Here is a 21,385-nt window from a genome sequence, read left to right on the forward strand (position 1 = left end):
GCCCTGTTCTTTTCATTGCCTCAGAAGCATCTGGCATTGGCCACTCTCATAAGACAGGATACTGGGCTATATGGACCATTGCTTTGACCCAGTATGTCCGTTCTTATGTTCTGATGAGCCACTAGTTTAGCCTCCTTCAGATATATCTATGGGCTAGATAGGTCTCCAATGGCAAGTGATACATCTTCATATGAAGGGGGGAGAAAGAGGGGAGGGAAAACAGTTGTGAGACTGACACTATGGTTATGACTGAAGAGGCACTTTAATAAGAACATGTTTTCAAGCACTTACAAAGAGTTTCCCAAAAAACATTACACCATGGGATGAAATTTCTCATGTTTACATAAGAACGGCCGTACTGGCTCAGACCAAAGGTCCATCTAGCCCAGTATCCTGTCTACTGACAGTGGCCAATGCCAGGTGCCCCAGAGGGAGTGAACCTAACAGGTAATGATCAAGTGATCTCTCTCCTGCCATCCATCTCCATCCTCTGACAAACAGAGTCGAGGGACACCATTCCTTACCCATCGTGGCTAATAGCCATTAATGGACTTCACCTCCATTAATTTATCCAGTTCTCTTTTAAACGCTGTTATAGTCCTAGCCTTCACAACCTCCTCAGGTAAGGAGTTCCACAAGTTGACTGTGCGCTGTGTGAAGAAGAACTTCCTTTTATTTGTTTAAACCATTTATTTTCCGTGTAAAGAGGCAGCGTTTTTCTTCTAGGAAAGTTCAGTGAGATTCCATTAGATCAGGAGTGGGCCAACTTTTTGGCCCAAGGGCCACATCTGGGTATGGAAATTGTATGGTGGGCCATGAATGCTCACAAAATTGGGGGCTGGGGTGCGGGAAGGGGTGAGAGCTCCATCTGGGGGTGCAGGCTCTGGGTGGGGCCAGAAATGAGGAGTTCAGGGTGCGGGAGGGGGCTCCAGGCTGGGGCAGGGGTTGGGGTGCGGGAGGGTGGGGCTGCGGATGAAGGGTTGTGGGTGCAGGAAGTTGCTTCGAGCTGGGACCGAGGGCATTTGAGGGGATCAGGGCTTGGACAGGGGGCATGGGGTGCAGGCTCCAGGCGGTGCTTAACTCAAGCAGCTCCCAGAAGCAGTGGCATGTCCCCCCTCTAGCTCCTACACAGAGGCGTGGCCAGGCAGCTTTGCGCGCTGCCCTGTCCGCGGGCGCCACCCCTGCAGCTCCCATTGGCCATGGTTCCCGGCCAATGGGAGCTGCATGGGCGGCGCTTGGGGTGGGGGCAGCATGCAGATCCCCTTGACTGCCCCCCTACACATAGGAGCCAGAGGGGGGACATGCCACTGCTTCTGGGAGCATATTTTTCAAAGTAGCAGATGATTTTCCTCTACATAGTCAGCCAGAATGTGGTCACATTACTATCCACATTAATGTGCATTTATTTCAGTGATTACACTACTCCTGGTCTTTCTGGTGAGGGGCAGAAGAAGAGAAATTGGTCTCTACTATATGATCAAAGTCTTTATTAGCAAAGTAATGGTAAGATGCTCCTAAATAAATCCATAAGATCTATGCAATAAGATCCAGTGGTTAGAGCACTAGAAGACTGGGCAAGTCATGACATCTTTTTGTGCCTTAGTTTAACCACCTCTATATTGCAGATAAAGATCCTATCCGCCTTTGCAAAATACTTTGAACTCTATGGTTGAAGAGCACTCAGGAAGTGCAATACTATAGGTTCATGTTTGCTTCCACACAAATACTTGCAGGACTAACTCCAAAAGCCAAACAATCAGATAACATTAGATGAGAAAGCCAAGTCAGCCCCACCCAGCAGAATTCTGAAAGCACACAACTGTATCGGAAACACACTACATGCCTTTATCGGAATATGTGATCAAAGGGTTGGTCTTCATCATTTTGTTTTTTATTTTTGGAAAAGAAAAAAAAAAGTTCAGTGACAGGAGATATAAGGAGAACACAGATACAGAGTTGCAATTCCCCTCCATCAGCCATAAACTCGATGAACAGGCACAAACCCAACGGTATATAGTAATATACAGTATCATTTATGCACAAGGGGTCTAAATCAGGGTTTCTTAAACTGGGGTGACCACTGGTGTAGGGAAAGCCCCTGGCAGGCCAGGCCGGTTTGTTTACCTGCCCCATCTGCGGGTCCGGCCGATCGTGACTCCCACTAGCCACAGATCGCTGCTCCGGGCCAATGGGAGCTGCTGGAAGCGGTGGCCAGTATGCCCCTCGACCCGTGCTGCTTCCAGCAGTCCCCATTGGCCCGGAGCAGCGATCCATGGCCAGTGGGAGCCGTGATCGGACGGACCTGCAGACAGGGCAGGTAAATAAACCGGCCTGGCCCCCCAGGGGCTTTCCCTACACAAGCGGCGACCCCAGTTTGAGAAACCCTGGTCTAAATAAAGCTGAGGGAATCACAATTTTTAATTTTCTGACAATTCTGTGTTTACATTTTTAATCATAACATATCAATATAAGGGGACTTCTTCCTTTATTCTTTCTATTATTTAATTGAGTTGGTGCAAAGAATCAGATTATATTATATTAGAGCATGTACAGTAACTCAGTAGTCTTTAAATCGTTAGACATTTTATGCAGAAGCAGAATACACTGTACAGGGCTTAGAAAAAAAAAGTCAAATATCTAAACTATCTAGGACTCAAAGAGAAGCTATTTCTTGCCCTGACCCCCATAACTCTTTGCGGCCTTCAATTACATCATGCTGCTTCGAAGTAGAAGCAACCAAGATTTCTACCAGGATCCTGTTGCTGCACCCTTCTTGGAGGCTTTTATATTAGCCTTTGGTTTGTAGCCATCTGATAAATTGGAAGCTCCATACGCCTTCTAGTTGCTCGCAAGTCAAAGGAACTTTCCTTCTTCATTACTCTACCCCATCACACAAGCCTCCTCTCAGCAGGCTGTGCGGAATGGTTGAGTAGAGACATCCCCTTAGAAGTTGCTTGGAGGCTTTAAGAGGGAAGGGGAAGGAGCAAGAAAGACATAAAATTCTCTCCCTCTTCCAATAGTTTCATATTTATCAGACCCCCACAAACCAGAAGCTGATAGGAAAGGATCCCCCAAAAGAGTCTGGGGCTGTATCCTGGCAGAAATCACAGCAACCTCCCCTTATATTTCATGTCTACATTTGGCTGGTAAGATTGGTCTTCTGACCAAGTGGAATCTGGTAAATTTTTCCATTCATGTGTATTTATTTTTTCAAGCACTTTGTGTCATTCTGAATGAGGTGACCCGTACACATATACAAAATATAAGATCCATGGGACCTGTTTTAGAGGTTATGCTGACCAACAAACATCCACTACTTCCAACTTACTATCATCAAACATTGTGCTCCATCCAGCATTGTACTTCCCTAGCCAATCATCAGCCCTGCCTACATGATACAACTGCTCCTCTAGATCAGTGGTTTTCAAACTGCAGGTCATGATGCAGTATTGGGTTGTGGAATGTAAGGCACTGGGTCGTGGTGGCTCTGCTAAGCACTGCCGACCAGGCCAATGGGAGCTGGGATGTGCCTGCGGGCATGAGCTGCACAGAGCCGCTTGTGCGCCTCCGCCTAGGAGCTGGATCTGCTACCGGCTGCTTCCAAGGTGCAGCATGGTCCACGGTGCCAGGACAGGCAGGAAGCCTGCCTTAGCACCCCTGCTGTGCCGCTGACTAGGAGCCACCTGAGGTAAGCCTGTGCCCTAACCCTGCACCCCAATCCCCTGCCCCAGCCCTGAGTCCCTTCCTGCACCCCAAACCCCTCATCCCCATCCCCACCCAGAGCATGCACCCCCACCCCAGAGTCCTGACCCCCTCCTACAACCCAATTCCCTGCCCAAGCCCTGAGCCCCCCCAAACCCAGAGCCCCTTCCTGCACCCCAAGCCCCTTATCCCCAGCCCAGAGCCCCCAAACCCAGAGCCCCTCCTACACCCCAAGCCCCTCTTCCCCAGCCCCACAGCCCTCACCCCTGCACCCCAACCCTTTGCCCCAGCCCTGAGCCCCTTCCACACCCCAAACCCCTCATCCCCAGTTCTGTTGGATCACAGGCATCAACAATTTTCTTGAACTGGGTCACCAGAAAAAAAAGTTTGAAAACCACTGCTTTAGATTAACATTAGTTTACTCATCTCACACATCACTTCCTTATTATCCCCTCAGAACGGAGAAAAAGCTACTTCTCCCAACAATCCCTTACAAGGACAGAAAGAAGAGAGTGAAATTGCTTTTTCAAACTGATCAAAACTTTCTAACATCTTTTATCTCAGAATATTCAAAAGGTATTCATCTGCCTTGACCAGAACATTTCTGTAGGCTGTGAAGCTATAGAGATAATCCACAGTATGACCAAGACCACAATTTAAGACAGACATACAGTGCAGAATTATTTTGTTTGTAGATGTCAAGTTTGAGACTATTTGAATGTTAAGAACAGCAAGAAACTGGCAGATGTACCAGTCCCACCTGTATAAGCAAAATGTGTGCTAGACGCAGAATATGTTAAAAGCAATAATGAAACCAACACCAAAGAAACAGATGCAGGGAAGGCAAGTTAATTTCTCTCTTCCTATTTCACATTACTCAGTATGGTCTTTGATGAACTGACAGGATGGAATAGTTGTGTGAATCGGATACGTCCTTACAAAAGCCAGAAGGAAAAAAAAATCAGGAAGTGACCCTTTTAGGCTCAAACTTTTTGGGACAGCCTGTAGAAAAACTGCTGTATTTTGATCTTCTTTGTTTAAAAAAATAAAAAGATCTAGAAAGAATTTCAGATCTGGATGTTAGCGACTTAGTGCATTAGATTTTTAAAATAATTCATATAACATTATGTGCACATTTGTGCGGCTAGTTTATGTGCACAATAACTCACAAAACCCACAGCTGAAGCCATTAGAACAAGTAATTAGTCCTTTATATCGACTGAATGTCCAATCTCAGTGAACAGTTAGAAATGCTAATGCATAAACATTTTAGTTTGTGCAACCAGTATCCATAACCTACAAGTCTCCCATATTCCCTCAAGCCTGCTCATCCAGTAAATTTACCTCAGTTTAAACTAGGTTTAGCTAATCTGACCTAGAATTTAGTATTGTTATTTTTCAATAGAATATAAACTAATGTAACTGTAGACCACATTCTATTGTAAAGCATCCAGTAGAGATATTTAATTAACAGGATGAAGTGGAACAAAACAGACATAACTTCAACTTTATATACATAATCCCAATTATTTTAAAAAAGTGTTTTAACATCCCAGATCTGATTCTTACTTATGGTCTCAGGCATTTATAATCATTTATATTATGCTAGCATTGCAGGCCCCAAGCAGGCTTAGAGCCAGTAATGTAGAGCAGTGGCTCTCAACCTTTCTAGGCTACTGTACCCCTTTCAGGAGTCTGATGTGTCTTGCATACCCCAAGTTTCACCTCACTTAAGAACTACTTGCTTAAAAAAAAATCAAACATAAAAATACAAAAGTGTCACAGCACACTATTACTGAAAAATTGCTTATTTCCTCATTTTTACCATATATTTATAAAATAAATCAATTGGAATATAAATATTGTACTTACATTTCAGTGTATAGTATATAGAACAGTATAAACAAGTATGAAATTTTAGTTTATAGTAACTTCACTAGTGCTTTTTATGCAGCCTGTTGTAAAACTAGGCAAATATCTAGATGAATGATTGTACCCCCGGAAGGCCTCTGCAAACCCCTGGTTAAAGACCACTGATTTAGAGAATAAGGTAGTATCTCTTTAAATAGATTGGGAGACCTCTAGCGTGCTCACTGTGCTATATGTTTCAGAGAACGCCCAGAGCAGCAATGTGCATAGATAACTAGGCCTTGTATATCGTGTATATTTAGTAAACATATTTATTTGGACCCCACCATGCCCACATCATTTCTTCTTACTCTTTTTGTCATAAAAAAGGGCAAAAGTCAAGACAGCCCCATTGTGCATAGTGCTATACAAACACAGGAAGACAGATTCTCTGCCACAAAGAACTTAAAGTCTATTTTAAAACAAGATGCAAATGAGTACAACAAGCTATTATTATTAGATGCTCTTATGCCTTGTGACACAAAGCAACCCAGTCTTTGCGCCTCCTTCTGTCTAATGCCACGTTTCTTACTCAGTTATAGACAGCTCCATCTTATTCAATGGTTTTCTTATACATCATCTGTTGTCCTTTCCCTGGCTATCTCTAGTGGAAGATGGGGGAGGCAATCAAGTACTTGTCTAGGAAGACAGTTTTCTGACATTTGTACATGTCCAAACCACTTCAGCTTCTTTCTTGAATCATCTCTACAGTCTAATGGCCAGTCCTTTATAACACATCAGTATTGGTTACTTTATCCCACCAGCTGACACCAAATTTTCTTCACAAGCATCTCAGATAGAATGCATTAAGTTTTCTGTTGTGGGTTTCCTAGCATTTGCCAAGTTTCAGAAATATAACAATGTGGGTATCACAATAGCTTGCTCTTGTAAATTGTGAGTCAACTTGTTCCCATTCTTGTACAGCTTGTGTTGCCTTTTTGTTGAGGAGTACTCTAACCTCCTCCATGAGAGTATAATCTTCCTGAATAGAGTACTGAGATACCATCTGAAAGGAGTCTTCCACACCCAGCCCATCTCACAATTATTTCTGTAACTGACACATATATATTTTTTTAAATACGTGTGTATGTGTCGGTTATGGAAATAACCCTGAGATGAGCAGGCTGTGGAAGACACCTTTCAGATGGTATCTCAGTACTCTATTCAAGAAGATTATACTCTCATAGAAGAAGTTATATATATAAAACATGGACATGTAATATATATATGGAGAGGAAGTTTGCCTGACTCACAACCATGGGACAACAGGTCCTTATTCAATATATTCAGAGCAGCCCATGTTATGTATGGGGTACCCTCATCTGTCACCTGAGGGATGCACTTGGTAGCTTAGGATGCCCCAAACTATAGAGGGAAAGGGAAAAGGTAGCAGTATTTACAAAAGCTAAAAATGTCTTTTTTAAATGAAAGCTTAGATTCTGCAGAAACTGATGACATTTACCACTGATGAGTGGATTTTCAAGACCTGTATGTTTTTATAATACAGATGATCAGAGAGTATGGATCTTTATTTACAGTACCTAAAAGCACAAGTTTGTGTATACCCCAGTATCACTTGCCCACATGCTCTCAAGAAATAATCTGAAAGGTTTTGTTCATGTTTCTGTCAGTTACAGAGGCTTAGAAGAAACCATCCCCACTGGAACTTGTTTCCTACTTGCAAGGTCTAGTAGTGTGTACATGTCAGAAGATGTCTGCCCAGGTATCACTGTGATGGTGGCTTTATGGAAATATGCTTATGAATGTATATATGACATAACTGGAATATGTTTTATGCTACATATGGCATGTAACATATCTCTATAAAGGTTATGATCTACTGAATCTACTAATCCTATTTATATGCATGTATCATTTTTGTGTTCAAAGTTATGAATATTAGCTGTGTACTTGCTTTATTTTTAAGTAGCCTTTGTAAAGCATTTGGTCAGCTTCTTGAGAAAGGAATGTGCAAATTAAGTGCCAAATCAAGAAGCAGTTAAGGGACAATGGATCTTGGAAGGCTCCAGTCCACATAAGAAGTCTACATGAGGGTGTTCAAGGTAGCATGTGAGCAATGGCTGCTGCCTGTAAAAACTGAGTCATGCATGGACATGTAACTTGCCCAGGTGACTCCAAAACTCCATCTTGGAGCTAGACTTTACATAGGAGAGAGGAGGGGGTCCCCACCCACAAGATAAATCTCTTTAAGCCCGTGGGAGACTCCTCCATTTTGTCTTCAACTGGCTAAAGAGAGAGCCTCTCCACCCCCAAGGAACAAAGGACAGTAACTACAGGGGGTGTGAGTGATTGCTGGACCCAGACTAGAAGGAGACTAGCCTGTAAAAGGGAGCTTACTGAAATTCCTCTGAAGGTGAGGTTTTATCTGTATTCAGTTTTCTTAGACATGGACTTGCGTGTTCTATTTTATTTTGCTTGGTAATTCACTTTGTTCTGTCTGTTACTACTCGGAACCACTTAAATCCTACTTTCTGTATTTAATCAAATCACTTTTTATTTATTAACTCAGAGTATGTATGAATACCAGGGCGGGGGACACAGCTGTGCATATCTCTCCATCAGTGTTATAGAGGCGAACAATTTATGAGTTTACCCTGTGTAAGCTTTATACAGGGTAAAATGGATTTATTTGGGGTTTGGACCCTATTGGGAGTTGGGCATCTGAGTGTTAAAGACAGGAACACTTCTTCAGTTGCTTTCAGCTAAATCTGCAGCTTTGGGGCATGTGGTTCAGACCCTGGGTCTGTGTTGGAGCAGAGTTTGGCTCAACAAGACAGGGTGCTGGAGTCTCAAGCTGGCAGGGAAGGCAGGGGTAGAAGTAGTCTTGGCACATCAGTTGGCAGTTCCCAAGGGGGTTTCTGTGATCCAACCCGTCACAATCACCACCTATAGTATTTCAAGATAATAAGAAATACCTGCTTACCTGAGGCAAAATCCTGCTTGCCTTAAAAACAGGAGTAATCCAATTGACTTCAAAGACACTCTTTGCATGGGAGATAAAATGTATACTCTGAGGCAGGGGAGGGAGGAAGGTAATGTTATTTAGTCTTCAGAAATAGAGCACTTAAACTGGTAGAATTCCAACATAAAAACAAGAAAATGCACAGCCTTTAACCTCTTCCTACATTAATACTTTCCTAACAATTGGCCTGATGTTCAGTCAGACTTAGAGCTGGTCAATACTTAGATTGACCAGCTATGTTGTTCAAGATGGGTGTGAAAAATTCACATTTCTGAATGACATAGTTAAGCCAACTAGGTCTTCCATCAACCTAGCTACTGCCTCTTGGGGAGGTGAATAACCTCCCATCGGCGAAGGTAATGTCTACACTGAAGCGCTACAGCTGCAACACTGCTGCCAGGCCGGTGAGTTATATGGGCCCATGGTGCCTGTGCCCCAGGAATATTCAGGGCCCAGGGGCATGACTCCACTAATGTTTGGGGCCAGGTCTCCTCCCCAGCCCTGCCTGCCGTCCCCACCTGCCTCCCCTGGAGCATCTCCTGGCCCTGCCTGCTGCCCCCGGGCAATTTAAAAGGGCCAGGGGGCCCCCAGCCACTGCCACCACCACTAGCGGCACAGTAGGGCTAAGGCAGCTTCCTGCCCACCCTCGCTGCACGCCACTCCCAGAAGTGGCCAGCAAGTCCCTGCAGTCACGGGAGGGGTGTATGTCTCGGTGTGCTGCCCCTGCCCCAAGTGCTGACTCCGCAGCTTCCATTGGCAGGGAATTGCAGTCAATGGGAGCTGCGGGGGCAGTGCCTACAGGAAGTGGCATGCAGAGATCCCCCGCCCCCCTCTCCTAGGAGCTGCTGCCAGAAGGGTGTGCAGATCCCTTTTGGGAGCTGCCCAAGGTAAGTGCCACCCCCCTCACCCTCTCCCACACCCCAACCCCCTGCCCCAGCCAAGAGCCCGTACCCCAAACTCCCTCCCACACCCAAACTCCCTCCCAAAGCCTGCACCCCACACCGCCTCCAGCACCCCAACTCCATGCCCCAGCCCAGAGCTCACACCTAAACTCCCTCCCAGAGCCTTAGGCAGGTGGGGGGGGGGGAAGAGGGGAGAGGGCAGGACTTGACCTGTTCTGGGAACCACCAAAAATTATACAAACCTGCTGCCCCTGGCTGCTGCTTCTGTGCCACTGTAGTGTTTCAAGTGTAGACAACACCTTAGACATCTAAATTTTCTTTATACTGCTTTGGCTGTATAAACTGAGTGTAAATGGGCCCAATGCATTTAAGAGGTGCTTCCTCTGGAGCATTTATACACCAGATTACTTTAAGCAATGAAAAAAAGGAGCAAGATAAAGCAAGATAAAGATATACATTAGTGTTATGAAGGAAAGCAATTTATCACAAGCTACACTACATTTCTTTTTATTTGCCTTATAGAAGATTGAAATGAATATGAGGCCTACATATTTATATTAAAAAATGTAGCAAGCTAGTGAATGATGCATAAAACTAACAAATTATTGATACAAAACAGTAACAGAACAAGAACTAAATGGCTTTTCTGAACTCTTACAAAATTATTTCAGAATAATCAGTTCATATTTGATAAATTATTCCTCCCCCCCATGGATTTCCTCTTCATGTTTTCCAGGAAACCTAATATTACATCCGAAGAAGTGGGTATTCACCCACGAAAGCTCATGCTGCAAAACGTCTGTTAGTCTATAAGGTGCCACAGGATTCTTTGCTAATATTACATGAAACATTTTTCCTAGAAAAAGCAAGTGTAAGTATAAGTATTAATTTCCCCACTTTATTGTAAACATAGAAGTAATCCAAATATTTTTTTCTTTTAAATATAAAAATCCATGCACAGGAAAGTTATGTATAAAAATGTACAATTTTTTCATGCAGTTACAAGCATTCTGGCTTTTCTCTCATAGCTCCCATAATTGCTTTTACACTTGTACAGCCTTTTACCTCAGTTGCTTATATAGTACATAATGTAGTGCCCACTGCATTCAAAGCAGCTTTCCAGCTTTCTTTAGAATGTCTCTCTTTGCAATAATAGCTCATCGCTTCTGCAAACAAGGGTTTTTTTCAGATGAAACTTTCCATACTTGAGCTATCTTGAATTCCTCTCCCCCTGCCTCCCCGCCCGCCACACCTATCTTAAAAAATAAATAAATAAACCCCTAAATATCTTAAGTGTTATTTCCATTTCTTCTGAGGATTTTTTAATTATTCTTTTTTATTATTATTTTTTAATTATTCTTAGGGGGGGAGGGGAAGAAGGGGGGAAGGAAAGAGGTCTCCTTACCCTGATAGCTCAGTGGTTTGAGCATTAGCTTGCTAAACCCAGGGTTGTGAGCTCAATCCTTAAGGGGGCCACTTAGGGATCTAGGGCAAAGTCAGTACTTGGTCCTGCTAGTGAAGGTAGGGGGCTGGACTCGATGGCCTTTCGAGGTCCCTTCCAGTTCTAGGAAATTGGTATATCTCCAATTATTATTTATTTATCCCAGTTTGATTTTTAAAATAAATAAATAAAAGCATCACTAACCTAGATATAAGCCAGGCAGATTTCTACAAGAATGTGAGGTAGGACCAAGGAGTAATAGGAAGTCCTGTCTTTGAACATAATGGCCAGACATACAAGATGAGCTATTGCCTAGCTGCTAAGTTATGTAAAAAGACATTAAAAACTACAGTGAATATTTCCCCATACAAGGAATTGCTGTAGTTGCTACACGGATGGTATGTGATGTTGTTCCAAGGTACTAGTTCTCAATGAGAAGTATATAGGACAAATTTAGAGTTTCTAGACTCAGCTGTTTTTGGATATAATGTGAAAACATGAAGGTGCTAGAGGGAAAATTGGACTAATGGATTAATAAAGACTGGCATCATTGTGAAGCAAATTGAAATATAAATTTAGCGACACAAGTAAAGGCATATTATGCAAAGATCTTAGGAGACAATCAAAGTCTTTGGCTATTCAATGACTGGGCTAATTGAGAGTTTAACTAAAATTCAGTTAATTTGATTTTATATTTTAAATTATTCCTTCTGATTCATTAAAGCAAACCATACTTTAAGCAGCAAGTGTTTCCATACCCACACATCTCTTCTAGATTGTCAACATAGCAGCAGAAACACTTTACACTTATTTGGCAAACAGTTGGCAGTACTTTTGTACTATCAACTGCCAACATCATTAGGGCCAACCAAACAAAAAAGAGGAAAAGAACTGGGAAGTTATTTTGTTTGAAGTCATTCTTAGAGATTACCAGATCTGATAGTTTCAAGCCAGCACGAAGCATGGTCTAGTGATCTGATTTAGCATCTAAGGCTACGTCTATGCAGGGGCGGCTCTAGGCACCAGCAAACCAAGCTGTTGCCTAGGGCGGCCAAATCCAGGGGGCGGCAGGCTGGGCCGGTGGACCTGCCGCAGTCATGCCTGCGGGAGGTCCACCGGAGCCGCGGACGACCGGACCTGCCGCAGGCATGACTGCGGAGGGGGGCTCGTCCCGCAGCTCGGCTGGACCTCCCGGAGGCATGACTGCGGCAGCTCAAGCGGAGCCGCCGGACGCGAACCGTCCGCAGCCGTGCCCGCGGGAGGTTCGCTGTTCCCGCGGCTCGGTGGAGCTCCCGCAGTCATGCCTGCGGAGGTCCGCTGTCCCGGGCCCGTGGACCTGCCACGGGAGCTCAACCGGAGCCGCGGGAAGAGGGGACCCGCCGCGGGACCGAGGAAGGGCGGCGCAGCACACCGCGCTGCCTGGGGCAGCCTATTTTCTAGAGCTGCCCCTGCGTCTATGCTATGGACCCTACAGCGGCACAGCTGTACCGCTGCAGCTGCACTGCTGTAGGGTCTCCTGTGTAGCCGCTCTATGGGGGCGGGAGAGATCGTTCCCACCAGCATTACTGAACCATCCCTAACAAGCAGCGGTAGCTATATCAGCAGGAGATGCTCTCTCACTGATATAATGATGTCCACACCAGCGCTTTTGCGGATGAAACTTGTGTCAGTCAGGGGTGTGTGTTTTTTTCCAAATCCTTGACTAACAAAAGTGCTAGTGTAAACAACGCCTGAGAGTCAGGAACTCCTCAATTTTAACGAACGCTTTGAAGTAGACCTTTTCTATGGATCTGAGCAAGGCACGCAACATCTCTGTTTCAATTTCCTTATCTGTGAAATGCAGTTAACAGCCATCTACCTCAGAAGGATGTGAAGGATTAGTGTCTGTAAAGTGCTTTTAAGATTAATATTTTGCCTACCCCCATCTGTGTCATGAGAAAGTCTCGATTAGAAGAGCTGTGTAGTCCATAATTGAGAACATAGTCCTTTTTCCTCTGTCATGGCTTTGGGAAGTGGAAATGGGTTTAACTTTTCACAAGAGCACAGTAGAGTAGGAAAAATAATTAGCAAATTCAAGTGAAATATTTATGCTCTAATAGAAGTAATGTAACCTGCTCCTATCGAACCTCATGCAATTTCCCCATTTCATAGGATGAATTATTGATGTACTCCAACATTATCTGCAAGATCCTTGGACCTATGCCGCTTCACACCAACTGAGGATTTGACCCTTTATGTAAGGAGCAGCAACTATGCACTTCTCTAGTCTCTCCTGCCCCTTCATACCATGCAATGAGAGATGAGAAAAATGGCAGCAGGGAAGGAGAGGCTGTCTCAGAGATCTGGATGGTCTTTGCCTCACCTGTCCAGCTCTCTTCAAGTGAAGATTTACTTTATTTCTTATGCATCCATCACCACAGCATATGAGTCAGTTTCATGCACTCACAGCCCTCACACCAACTCAGGATAAAGGGGACAGCAACTAAGCTGATGTGGGGTGTTCCTAATCAGGGCCGGCTCTACCATTTTTGCCACCCCACAAAAAAAAAAAAAAAAAAAAGGCTGCCGGACTGTGCCGCCCCAAGAATGGACAGAATGCCGCCCCAGGCACATGCTTCCTCCGCTGGTGCCCGGAGACGGCCCTGTTCCTGGTTAAAGTAGTGAAAGATCTTTCCAGGACCAATGAGTGCACTCCACATGTGGCAAAAACATTACTGTTTGAGCAGCACTTTGAAAAATGCAAGACACATCAGGATGCCTCCAGGATAGAGACCTAAAACACTGAAGATAAGACACTCCTTACTGATCAAGGGATCAGGATTCCAAGCCAAAATAGATAGATATGAGCAAGTACAACATAAGGGGGAAAGGGAGAAAAATAGAAACAATGTTTATGCACTGTCATTACTACTCGCAATACATTTAATCTTGAGTACGACTGGTCATATCAACCTAGCTGCTGTCAAGCTATACATCTGAGGCTTCAATAAAGACTGGGAGTGGATGGGTCATTACACAAAGTAAAAACTATTTCCCCATGCTAATTTTTCCCCTACTATTACTCACACCTTCTTGTCAAATGTTTGAAATGGGCTATCCTGATTATCACTACAAAAGGTTTTTTTCTCCTGATGATAATAGCCCACCTTAATTGATTAGTCTCATTAGAGTTGGTATGGCAACACTCATTTTTTCATGTTCTCTGTTTATATACATCTTCCTACTGTATTTTCCACTACATGCATCTGATGAAGTGGGTTTTAGCCCATGAAAGCTTATGCCCAAATAAATTTGTTAGTCTCTAAGGTGCCACAAGTATTCCTCGATCTTTTTGCTTATACATCTGAGAGTACAGTAAAAACTCTCTTTTGGTCAGTCATACCCTCGTAATTTATTTTATATATAGTGGAATCTAAACTAAGGAGGCAACCCTATGTTAAGCAGCCACTTGAAAGTATTTCCAGTTACCACTCTATCCTTAGTGGGACCTGGCTCCAAGCTCTACTATGCCCATGTGGTGCCCACACTCTCCCCATTTCTTAGATCATTCCAATGCAAACTCCAAACCCAGGCTGCAACACCACAGATGTATATTGTCAGTGGAACTAAATCACTCATCTAGGCTGAGGCAGTCTTTTTAACTAACATTGGGAGATGTATCAACATTGTGATCATTATTCTACTTTCTAAGCCCAATTTCAAAGCTGAAGACTGGTTTGTTTGTTTTTGGTTTTTTTTTTTTTTGGTTCAGGCAGCTTAAGACAGATTTCACCGGATACACATACAGTATACATGCCAAACCTATTCAGAGTGGGAGTGACTTGCAAAACTTATAGGGCCAGATTCCTCCACCCTTACTCACTTTGAGTCATCCCACTGAAATCAGTGGAACTACTCAGTAAGCTACCCAATGCAATTAAAAGTAGGAAGATCAGGTCCAAAGAGAAGAACAGTGGAGCTCAGAGCAAGGATCTGCTAAGAGCAAAGGGTAGTATGAAAGCTTTTATGCAGCCACTTATGCAAGTCTGGGGAGGCTTTCATGTAGCCACTTATGCAACTGTGCATTCAGAAAAAAAAAACTATTTGAGAGAACAAGATTTCAGACTTATTTAAAATATGGTTGCTCATTGGAGAAGCCCTCTCAAAGTTAGGAGACTCTCTGCAGTTATACAGTCAGACACTTTCATACCAAGCAATGTAAAACACTCAACCTGAAACTGCAGACGGCATTCATCAGGTACTTTTTACGTTGCCAGGGATTTTGAGGACAAGGCAAACGTTTCTTAAAGTTTTTGACAAAGTTAGAGCCTATTTCAGTTGAACAGGGAGTGTCCTCCTGCTAGTAACCCACCTTCCCATAATCACTTTTTGAGTTAAAGAATACGGTTAAAATATCTCTCGGAAACATCTGGCAAAGTCATTTGCACCCAGGGAAGTGGGAGAGCAAAGAAACATTAAAAACTGTTTACAATTAATCCTAAACAAGGGAGCTTTGGCAGGCGCCTTTATTATATGGCTGTTTACACCCTACCTTGGCGAAGTTGAGGAACAAGCTCTCCTCTCCGCTCACGACGCTCCCTAGCTCTGACAGCGACCCGCGTCACCCCCACATCTTACCTTCACCCCCCTTATCCACTCGCTGGTTCCTTTCCCCACCCTCATTTCCATGCCATTGCTCCTCGCCCAGCCCCCCTTTAAAACTCCTCCGCTCCCTGTCCCCTTCCAGTGTCCCCTTCCCCAAACCCTCTCGCCCCCTCCCCTAGCACTGCCGCCTCCCTCTCTTCTCACCCTAAGTCCTCCCCCCTTGCCCCAGTCGTTTCCCAGCGCCCCCTCCTCCCCCAGCACCCCGTCCCCTCAGAGCCCCTCCCCGGCACGCACACATCCCTTCTTCGCCCCCTCCCTGCGCTCACCTTCCCTGGCTTTCAGCAGCACCGTGTTGGCCACGATGTTCTCGATCTCCATGATCAGGGCTCCAACCAAGTCCCCTGTCCCCTCAGAACCACCACCTCCTTCGCCCCCTCCTCCTGCCCCGCCACCGCCGGGACACCCGGGCTCCACTCATCCGCCCCGAGGGCTAGTGCTGGGCTCTCCTCTCCCCCATCACCCGCTCCTCACTCACTCACTCACCGCCCCCTCCCGCCTGTGCCCAGGGGGGCGGAGAACGGGGACGGGCGGGGCGGGGCCTGCCCACACTGGGCCGGACTATGCCGCACTCCCCCGCCTCTCGCCCCTTACAGCTCCGCCCCGAAGACTACAGCTCCCAGCAGGCAACGCGCTCCCCCGGCCCGGCGGCCTCTTGCGTCAAAGCTGGCTCATTGGTAGCTAAGAGTAGTAAGCACGCGCGCTCGGTGGGGTGTTCCTCGCCTCTCACCCGCAAGGGTGGAGTATTGCATGCCGGGATATATAGTCATGTAGTTCATACCGCTCCGATCTCTTCTCCTACAAGCCTAGCCGCTACTACCACTAAGTCTCGCGGGATGTCGAGGTCACCTCTCGCGAGAAGTGTGGCCGCGTTGCTGCTTAGCTTGCTCTGTAGGTAATGTGAGCGGTAGTCAGTAGAGACGCTGGACAGGCTGATTAGGGACTCTGGTCGCGCCTTTATGTCTCACGATACTTAGAAGCTCTCGCGCGAGGTGGTGCGTTCAGAGTGCGGGGGGCTGCTTGGGGCAGTTTAAGGTCGCCCCCCGTCGCCATTTTGTTTAGCGTGGCTCGCTCCACAGGCTCATTCCCTCTACCTCAGGAGCCTGTACAAGACCGTAGTCCTGGTTCTTTATGCTGCTGAGTGAGTATTGACCCCAGCCACACACGACAATGGGGAAGCCAACTAAGCAGAGGAGAAAGGGCCAAGTGGCTGCCAGGGCCAAGGGCCCAAGTGGGGCAGGGACAGCGTTGGTCAAGAACAACCCTTTCGAGGTGAAGGTCAACAAGCAGAAGTTTAATATCTTGGGGAGGAGAACCAAACACGACGTGGGGCTGCCGGGTGTCTCGCGGTCCAAGGCTGTCAAGAAGGTAAGGCTGGGGGGAGGGCACTCAAATGAGGACAAGGTGTGGATCCCACCACTCTGGAGCAAGCCCTTGCTGCCAGATGGGGGCAGTGGTGGTGCACACCCACAGACTGTGCAAATGATGGTACACAAACTGTTTGAACACAGGATTCTATAGCAGGGGTCGGCAACCTTTCATAAGTGGTGTGCCGAGTCTTCATTTATTCACTCTAATGTAAGGTTTCGCGTGCCAGTAATACATTTTAACATTTTTAGGTTTCTTTCTATAAGTCTATAATATATAACTAAACTATTGTTGTATGTAAAGTAAATAAGGTTTTAAAAATGTTTAAGAAGCTTCATTTTAAAATTAAATTAATAAATTAAGTGTGAGTGACACTGAAAATCAGTGCGCGTGCCATAGGTTGCTTTCCTCTGTTCTATGGCATGGCTCAGAGAGGTTGATGGCACAAACCTCACCAGGGCTGCCCTTATGTCATGTTGGGGTAAGCCCCATTCTCAAACTCTATAGCCCTGGAATAGAGTATAGGCCAGTGAGTAGGGATTTTTTTCCAGCCTTTGTTATTTACTTGCCCTGTGACTTTTGGTAAGCCACTTTATTCTTCTACTTGTTGATGGTGGTGGTAACAATGAACATTTGTATTGCAGTATTGTCTAAGGGGCCCGGAGAGGACTGGAGCCCCATTTTAGTTAGTGCTGTATAAATGTTGATAAACCATCCCTACTCTGGAAAATTGTCAAGCAAAAAGATTGCTCTATGCCTTGATTTCTCTGACTTGAAAATGACATTTACCTCACTCAAGGATTGTGAGACTTAATGTTATAAAGCCTTTTGGGACCCCCAGATGAAAAATACTATAGTCTAAAGAACTATGCATCCTATATATTCACATCTTGAATGCTAGGTGTGGATCTGGTGTCCCTCCCGTCACCCCCAACCCATCTGAAAAAAGGATATTTGGAATTGGAAAACGTACAGAGAAAAATGATTAGAGGGTATGGAACAGCTTCCGTATGAGGAGAGAGTAAAGAGACTGGGACTGTTCAGCTTGGAAGAGATGACTAGGGGGGATATGATAAAGGTCTATAAAATCTTGACTGGTGTGGAGAAAGTGAATAAGGAATTTTATTCCTTCACAAACACAAGAAATTGGCAGCATTCAGATTAATAGGTGGCAGGTTTAAAACAAACAGAAGTTCTTCACACAATGCACAGTCAACCTGTGGAACTTCATGCCAGGGGATGTTGTGAAGGCCAAAACTATAACAGGGTTCACAAAGAATGACATGAGTTCCTGGAGGATAAGTCTGTCAATGGCTATTAGCCAGGATGGGCAGAGATGCAACACAATGCACTGAGCGTCCCTAGCCTCTTCCAGAAGCTGGGAGTGAACGACGAGATGGATCACTTGATGATTGCTTGTTTTGTTCATTCCTGCTGAAGAACCTGGCATTAGCCACTGTCTGAAGACAGGATACTGGGCAAGATGGACCATTGGTCTGACCCAGTATGGCCGTTCTTAACTACAGAAACCTTTTTTGTGATTATTATGTTGATCCAAGCTACACTGGTCGAACTGGTGTTGTGGAGTAGACAAAGTAAGGCTACAATGTGATGATGCCTCAAAATGCCCCTTTAAGGGTGTTCATGAATGTCTCTGTGTGTGCTATATGTCCCACACCCTAAGACCATCTCTAAAACTGGCTCCTACGCTGTTAGTGACTGTCCCTGCTGTTGATATCAAGGTCAGAGCTCTGTCTTCAGGATGTAGTGACTTATTAATCGCTGAAAACTACAGACACGTTAGCTGAATGGTGAAAATACATAAGCCTTCATTTACTTTCACCTTGCTAAGGCTCAGAGTCAACATATAAAAGTGTAGGAAACCTGACATAAATGCTCCCAAACTGCCTCATAAGTGATTCAGGCTTACTGTCCAAGAAAGGTAATATTGTAGCTTGCTGGACTTACAGATGAGGGTATGTCTGTGCTACTGTGCCACAGCTACAGCTGTGCCAGTGTAGTGTAGACACTACAGTGACGGGAGGAGTTTTTCCATTGCTATGGTAAATCCACCTTCTCAAGAGACAGTAAATCCACCTTCTCAAAAGACCGAGACAGATGGAAGAATTCTTTCATCAAGCTAGCTGCATCTACAGTGGGGATTAGGTCAACCTAACTATGATGCATGAGGCAATACATTTTTTACAGCCCTGAGCAATGTGTGTAGGATGACCTAAATCTTAGGTATAGACCAGCTTCAGACAAGATTCAAACTTCCCCAAATGGTCTATACCAATGTTTCTCAGTGACCGGTCCACATCAGCCTCCTTGCCAGGCCTCAGATTTCTCTGATACAGTTTAGGAAGGCAGCAAGCCAGTCCCTGGTATCAAAAAGGTTGAGAAATACTGTTTTATATCGCAGTGGGAGTTTAGGCCCCAAGCCTGTCAAATGTTAACTTCATTAATATTTATAGTCTCTTTGATTTCAATGTAAGGATGTGCTTAAGTCTTTGCACTATGGAGCCTTAGACATTTTTTACTTTATGGGAAACACATTTATCTGAGAAGACCAAGAAGAATAAGTCTGGATTGCGAAGGACCTGTACCCAACATTGATTAAAAAAAATAAAATACTAGTTTAAAGTTTCCCCTCATTGGAAAGGAAATAGTTAGGCAAGTGTTGAGATAAGACTTCTGCTTTTCTTTTAAACTCTGTTATCTTATCTATCAAACTACCTTTACCCAATTTGTTTATTTCATCAGTCAGTTGCATCCTGCACTCTCTGTATCCTAGATTGTGAGCTCTGGGGGAAGGGACTGTCTTCTTTGTTTCTTCTTTGTTACTTCTTTGTATAGTGCCTGTTCCTTGATTAAGATTAATTGATGCTACTGTAATATAAATAATAGGCCACAGACAGCAAAATCAGAGTGGTTACTCTGACTTGACACCAAGTCCATAGCCAAAAGTACCACCACATTAGAGAGCATCTTGACTACATACATACTATATGTCTGGGAGCCCAGTAATCTGATGCATCCCTTACTGAAGGCACCAGAAGTACTTCCCTATCTGCAAGTGTGATGGAAATGCAGTACTGGATTGTATTAAATCTCTGTTAAAAATAAATTTATTTTCCTTCACTTTCTCACTGCTGTGTATACCAGGGGTAGCCAAACTGCAGCTCATGAGCCACATGTGGCTCTTTTATAGTTAAAGTGTGGCTCGCAGAGCCCACATGCCCTCCCCCATTCTCCACCTACCAGACTAGGGGAGCTCAGGGCTTCTGCCCTGCAGTGGGAGGTGGTGAGGCTTGTGGCTTCTTCTGCCCAATAGGGATGGGGGTGGTCTCAGGGCTTCAGCCCTGTAGGAGGCGCCTGCCGGAGCTTGGGGCTTCAGCGGGAGAAGCGCTGAAGCCCTGTGCCCAAGCAGGTGCACCCCAGCTCTTGAACTTCTGAAGATTGTTGTATGCAGCTCAAAGGGTCAGTAAGTTTGGTCACCCCTGGTATATACCATCCATCAGCAAACAGACTTGAGAGAGCTCCTTCAAAAGAAAAACAAATCTGTCTGAGAGATACTACAGCACAGAGGACACCGTTGTTTAATTTATCATCATGTATACTTTGAAAACCCTTGAGAAGCCCTGTATGAGATAAAGTTACTGTGAATAAAGTTAATCAATGAAAGGGTCTCCGTAATGTGTGTCAAGATGGAGAAGTTTGTTTGTTTGTTTTTTTCCAAAAATATTACAAAGAGAAACTGCATCTTGTTAAAAATTCCTTGAAAATTATATACAGGGATGTAAAATAAACGGATGTAAAGGGAACATAAATTCTGCAGTGTCTCATCTGAAGTAAGACTTCCATTATTTAGTAATCCTGACATTTGCAGATTCTGCATCTGTGACATGGGCGTAAAAGGCTATAGCTAGAACAGGGGTCGGCAACCTTTCAGAAGTGGTGTGCCGAGTCTTTATGTATTCACTCTAATTTAAGGTTTCGCGTGCTGGTAATACATTTTAATGTTTTTTAGAAGGTCTCTCTCTATAGGTCTGTATATTATATAATGAAACTATTGTTGTACTGTAAAATAAACAAGGTTTTCAAAATGTTTAAGAAGCTGCATTTAAAATTAAATAAAAATGTTGATCTTACACCGCCGGCCCGCTCAGCCCGCTGCTGGTCTGGGTTTCTGTTCACCTAGGCCAGCAGCGGGCTGAGCAGGGCTGGTGGCTGGAACCCCAGCCTGCAAGGATCTGGCAGCCAGAACCCCAGACGAGCAGCAGGCTGTGCAGGGCTGGCGGCCGGGACCCCAGACCGGCAGTTGGCTGAGCCGCTCAGCCCACTGCTGCCCATGGGTTCCATCCGCCGGCTCCTGCCAGCCGGAATCCCGGCTGCCGGACCCGCTCAGCCCGCTGCTGGTCTGGGATCCCAGCCCTGCCC

At 45.0% G+C, this 21,385-nt stretch overlaps 2 protein-coding genes across 5 annotated transcripts in view; one reads left to right on the plus strand and one right to left on the minus strand.

Annotated features, from left to right (window-relative positions):
* GRK4 (G protein-coupled receptor kinase 4) overlaps positions 1-16,483 on the minus strand; it is a 79,145-nt gene extending 62,662 nt beyond the window's left edge. Inside the window, exon 1 of one of the 4 annotated variants that reach the window (XM_039539906.1) lies at positions 16,359-16,483. Coding sequence is in view for 2 of the 4 variants with exons in the window: in XM_039539903.1 (XP_039395837.1) it covers positions 15,847-15,898 (52 nt within the window). In the remaining 2 variants the exon portion in view is untranslated. Of the gene's footprint in view, positions 1-15,467; positions 15,541-15,846; positions 16,150-16,307 lie in introns of those variants that run through there. The other 3 variants (XM_039539905.1, XM_039539903.1, XM_039539907.1) reach the window with 3 other exon arrangements.
* The window catches only part of NOP14 (NOP14 nucleolar protein), a 43,419-nt gene continuing 38,461 nt past the window's right edge, over positions 16,428-21,385 (plus strand). The window contains exon 1 of the mRNA XM_039539902.1: positions 16,428-16,945. Coding sequence (XP_039395836.1) covers positions 16,748-16,945 — 198 coding nt within the window. The 5' untranslated portion in view covers positions 16,428-16,747. The remainder of the gene's footprint in view (positions 16,946-21,385) is intronic.

The sequence above is a fragment of the Mauremys reevesii genome, linkage group 5, assembly GCF_016161935.1.
Source record: "Mauremys reevesii isolate NIE-2019 linkage group 5, ASM1616193v1, whole genome shotgun sequence".
Classification (NCBI taxonomy): Eukaryota; Metazoa; Chordata; order Testudines; family Geoemydidae; genus Mauremys; species Mauremys reevesii.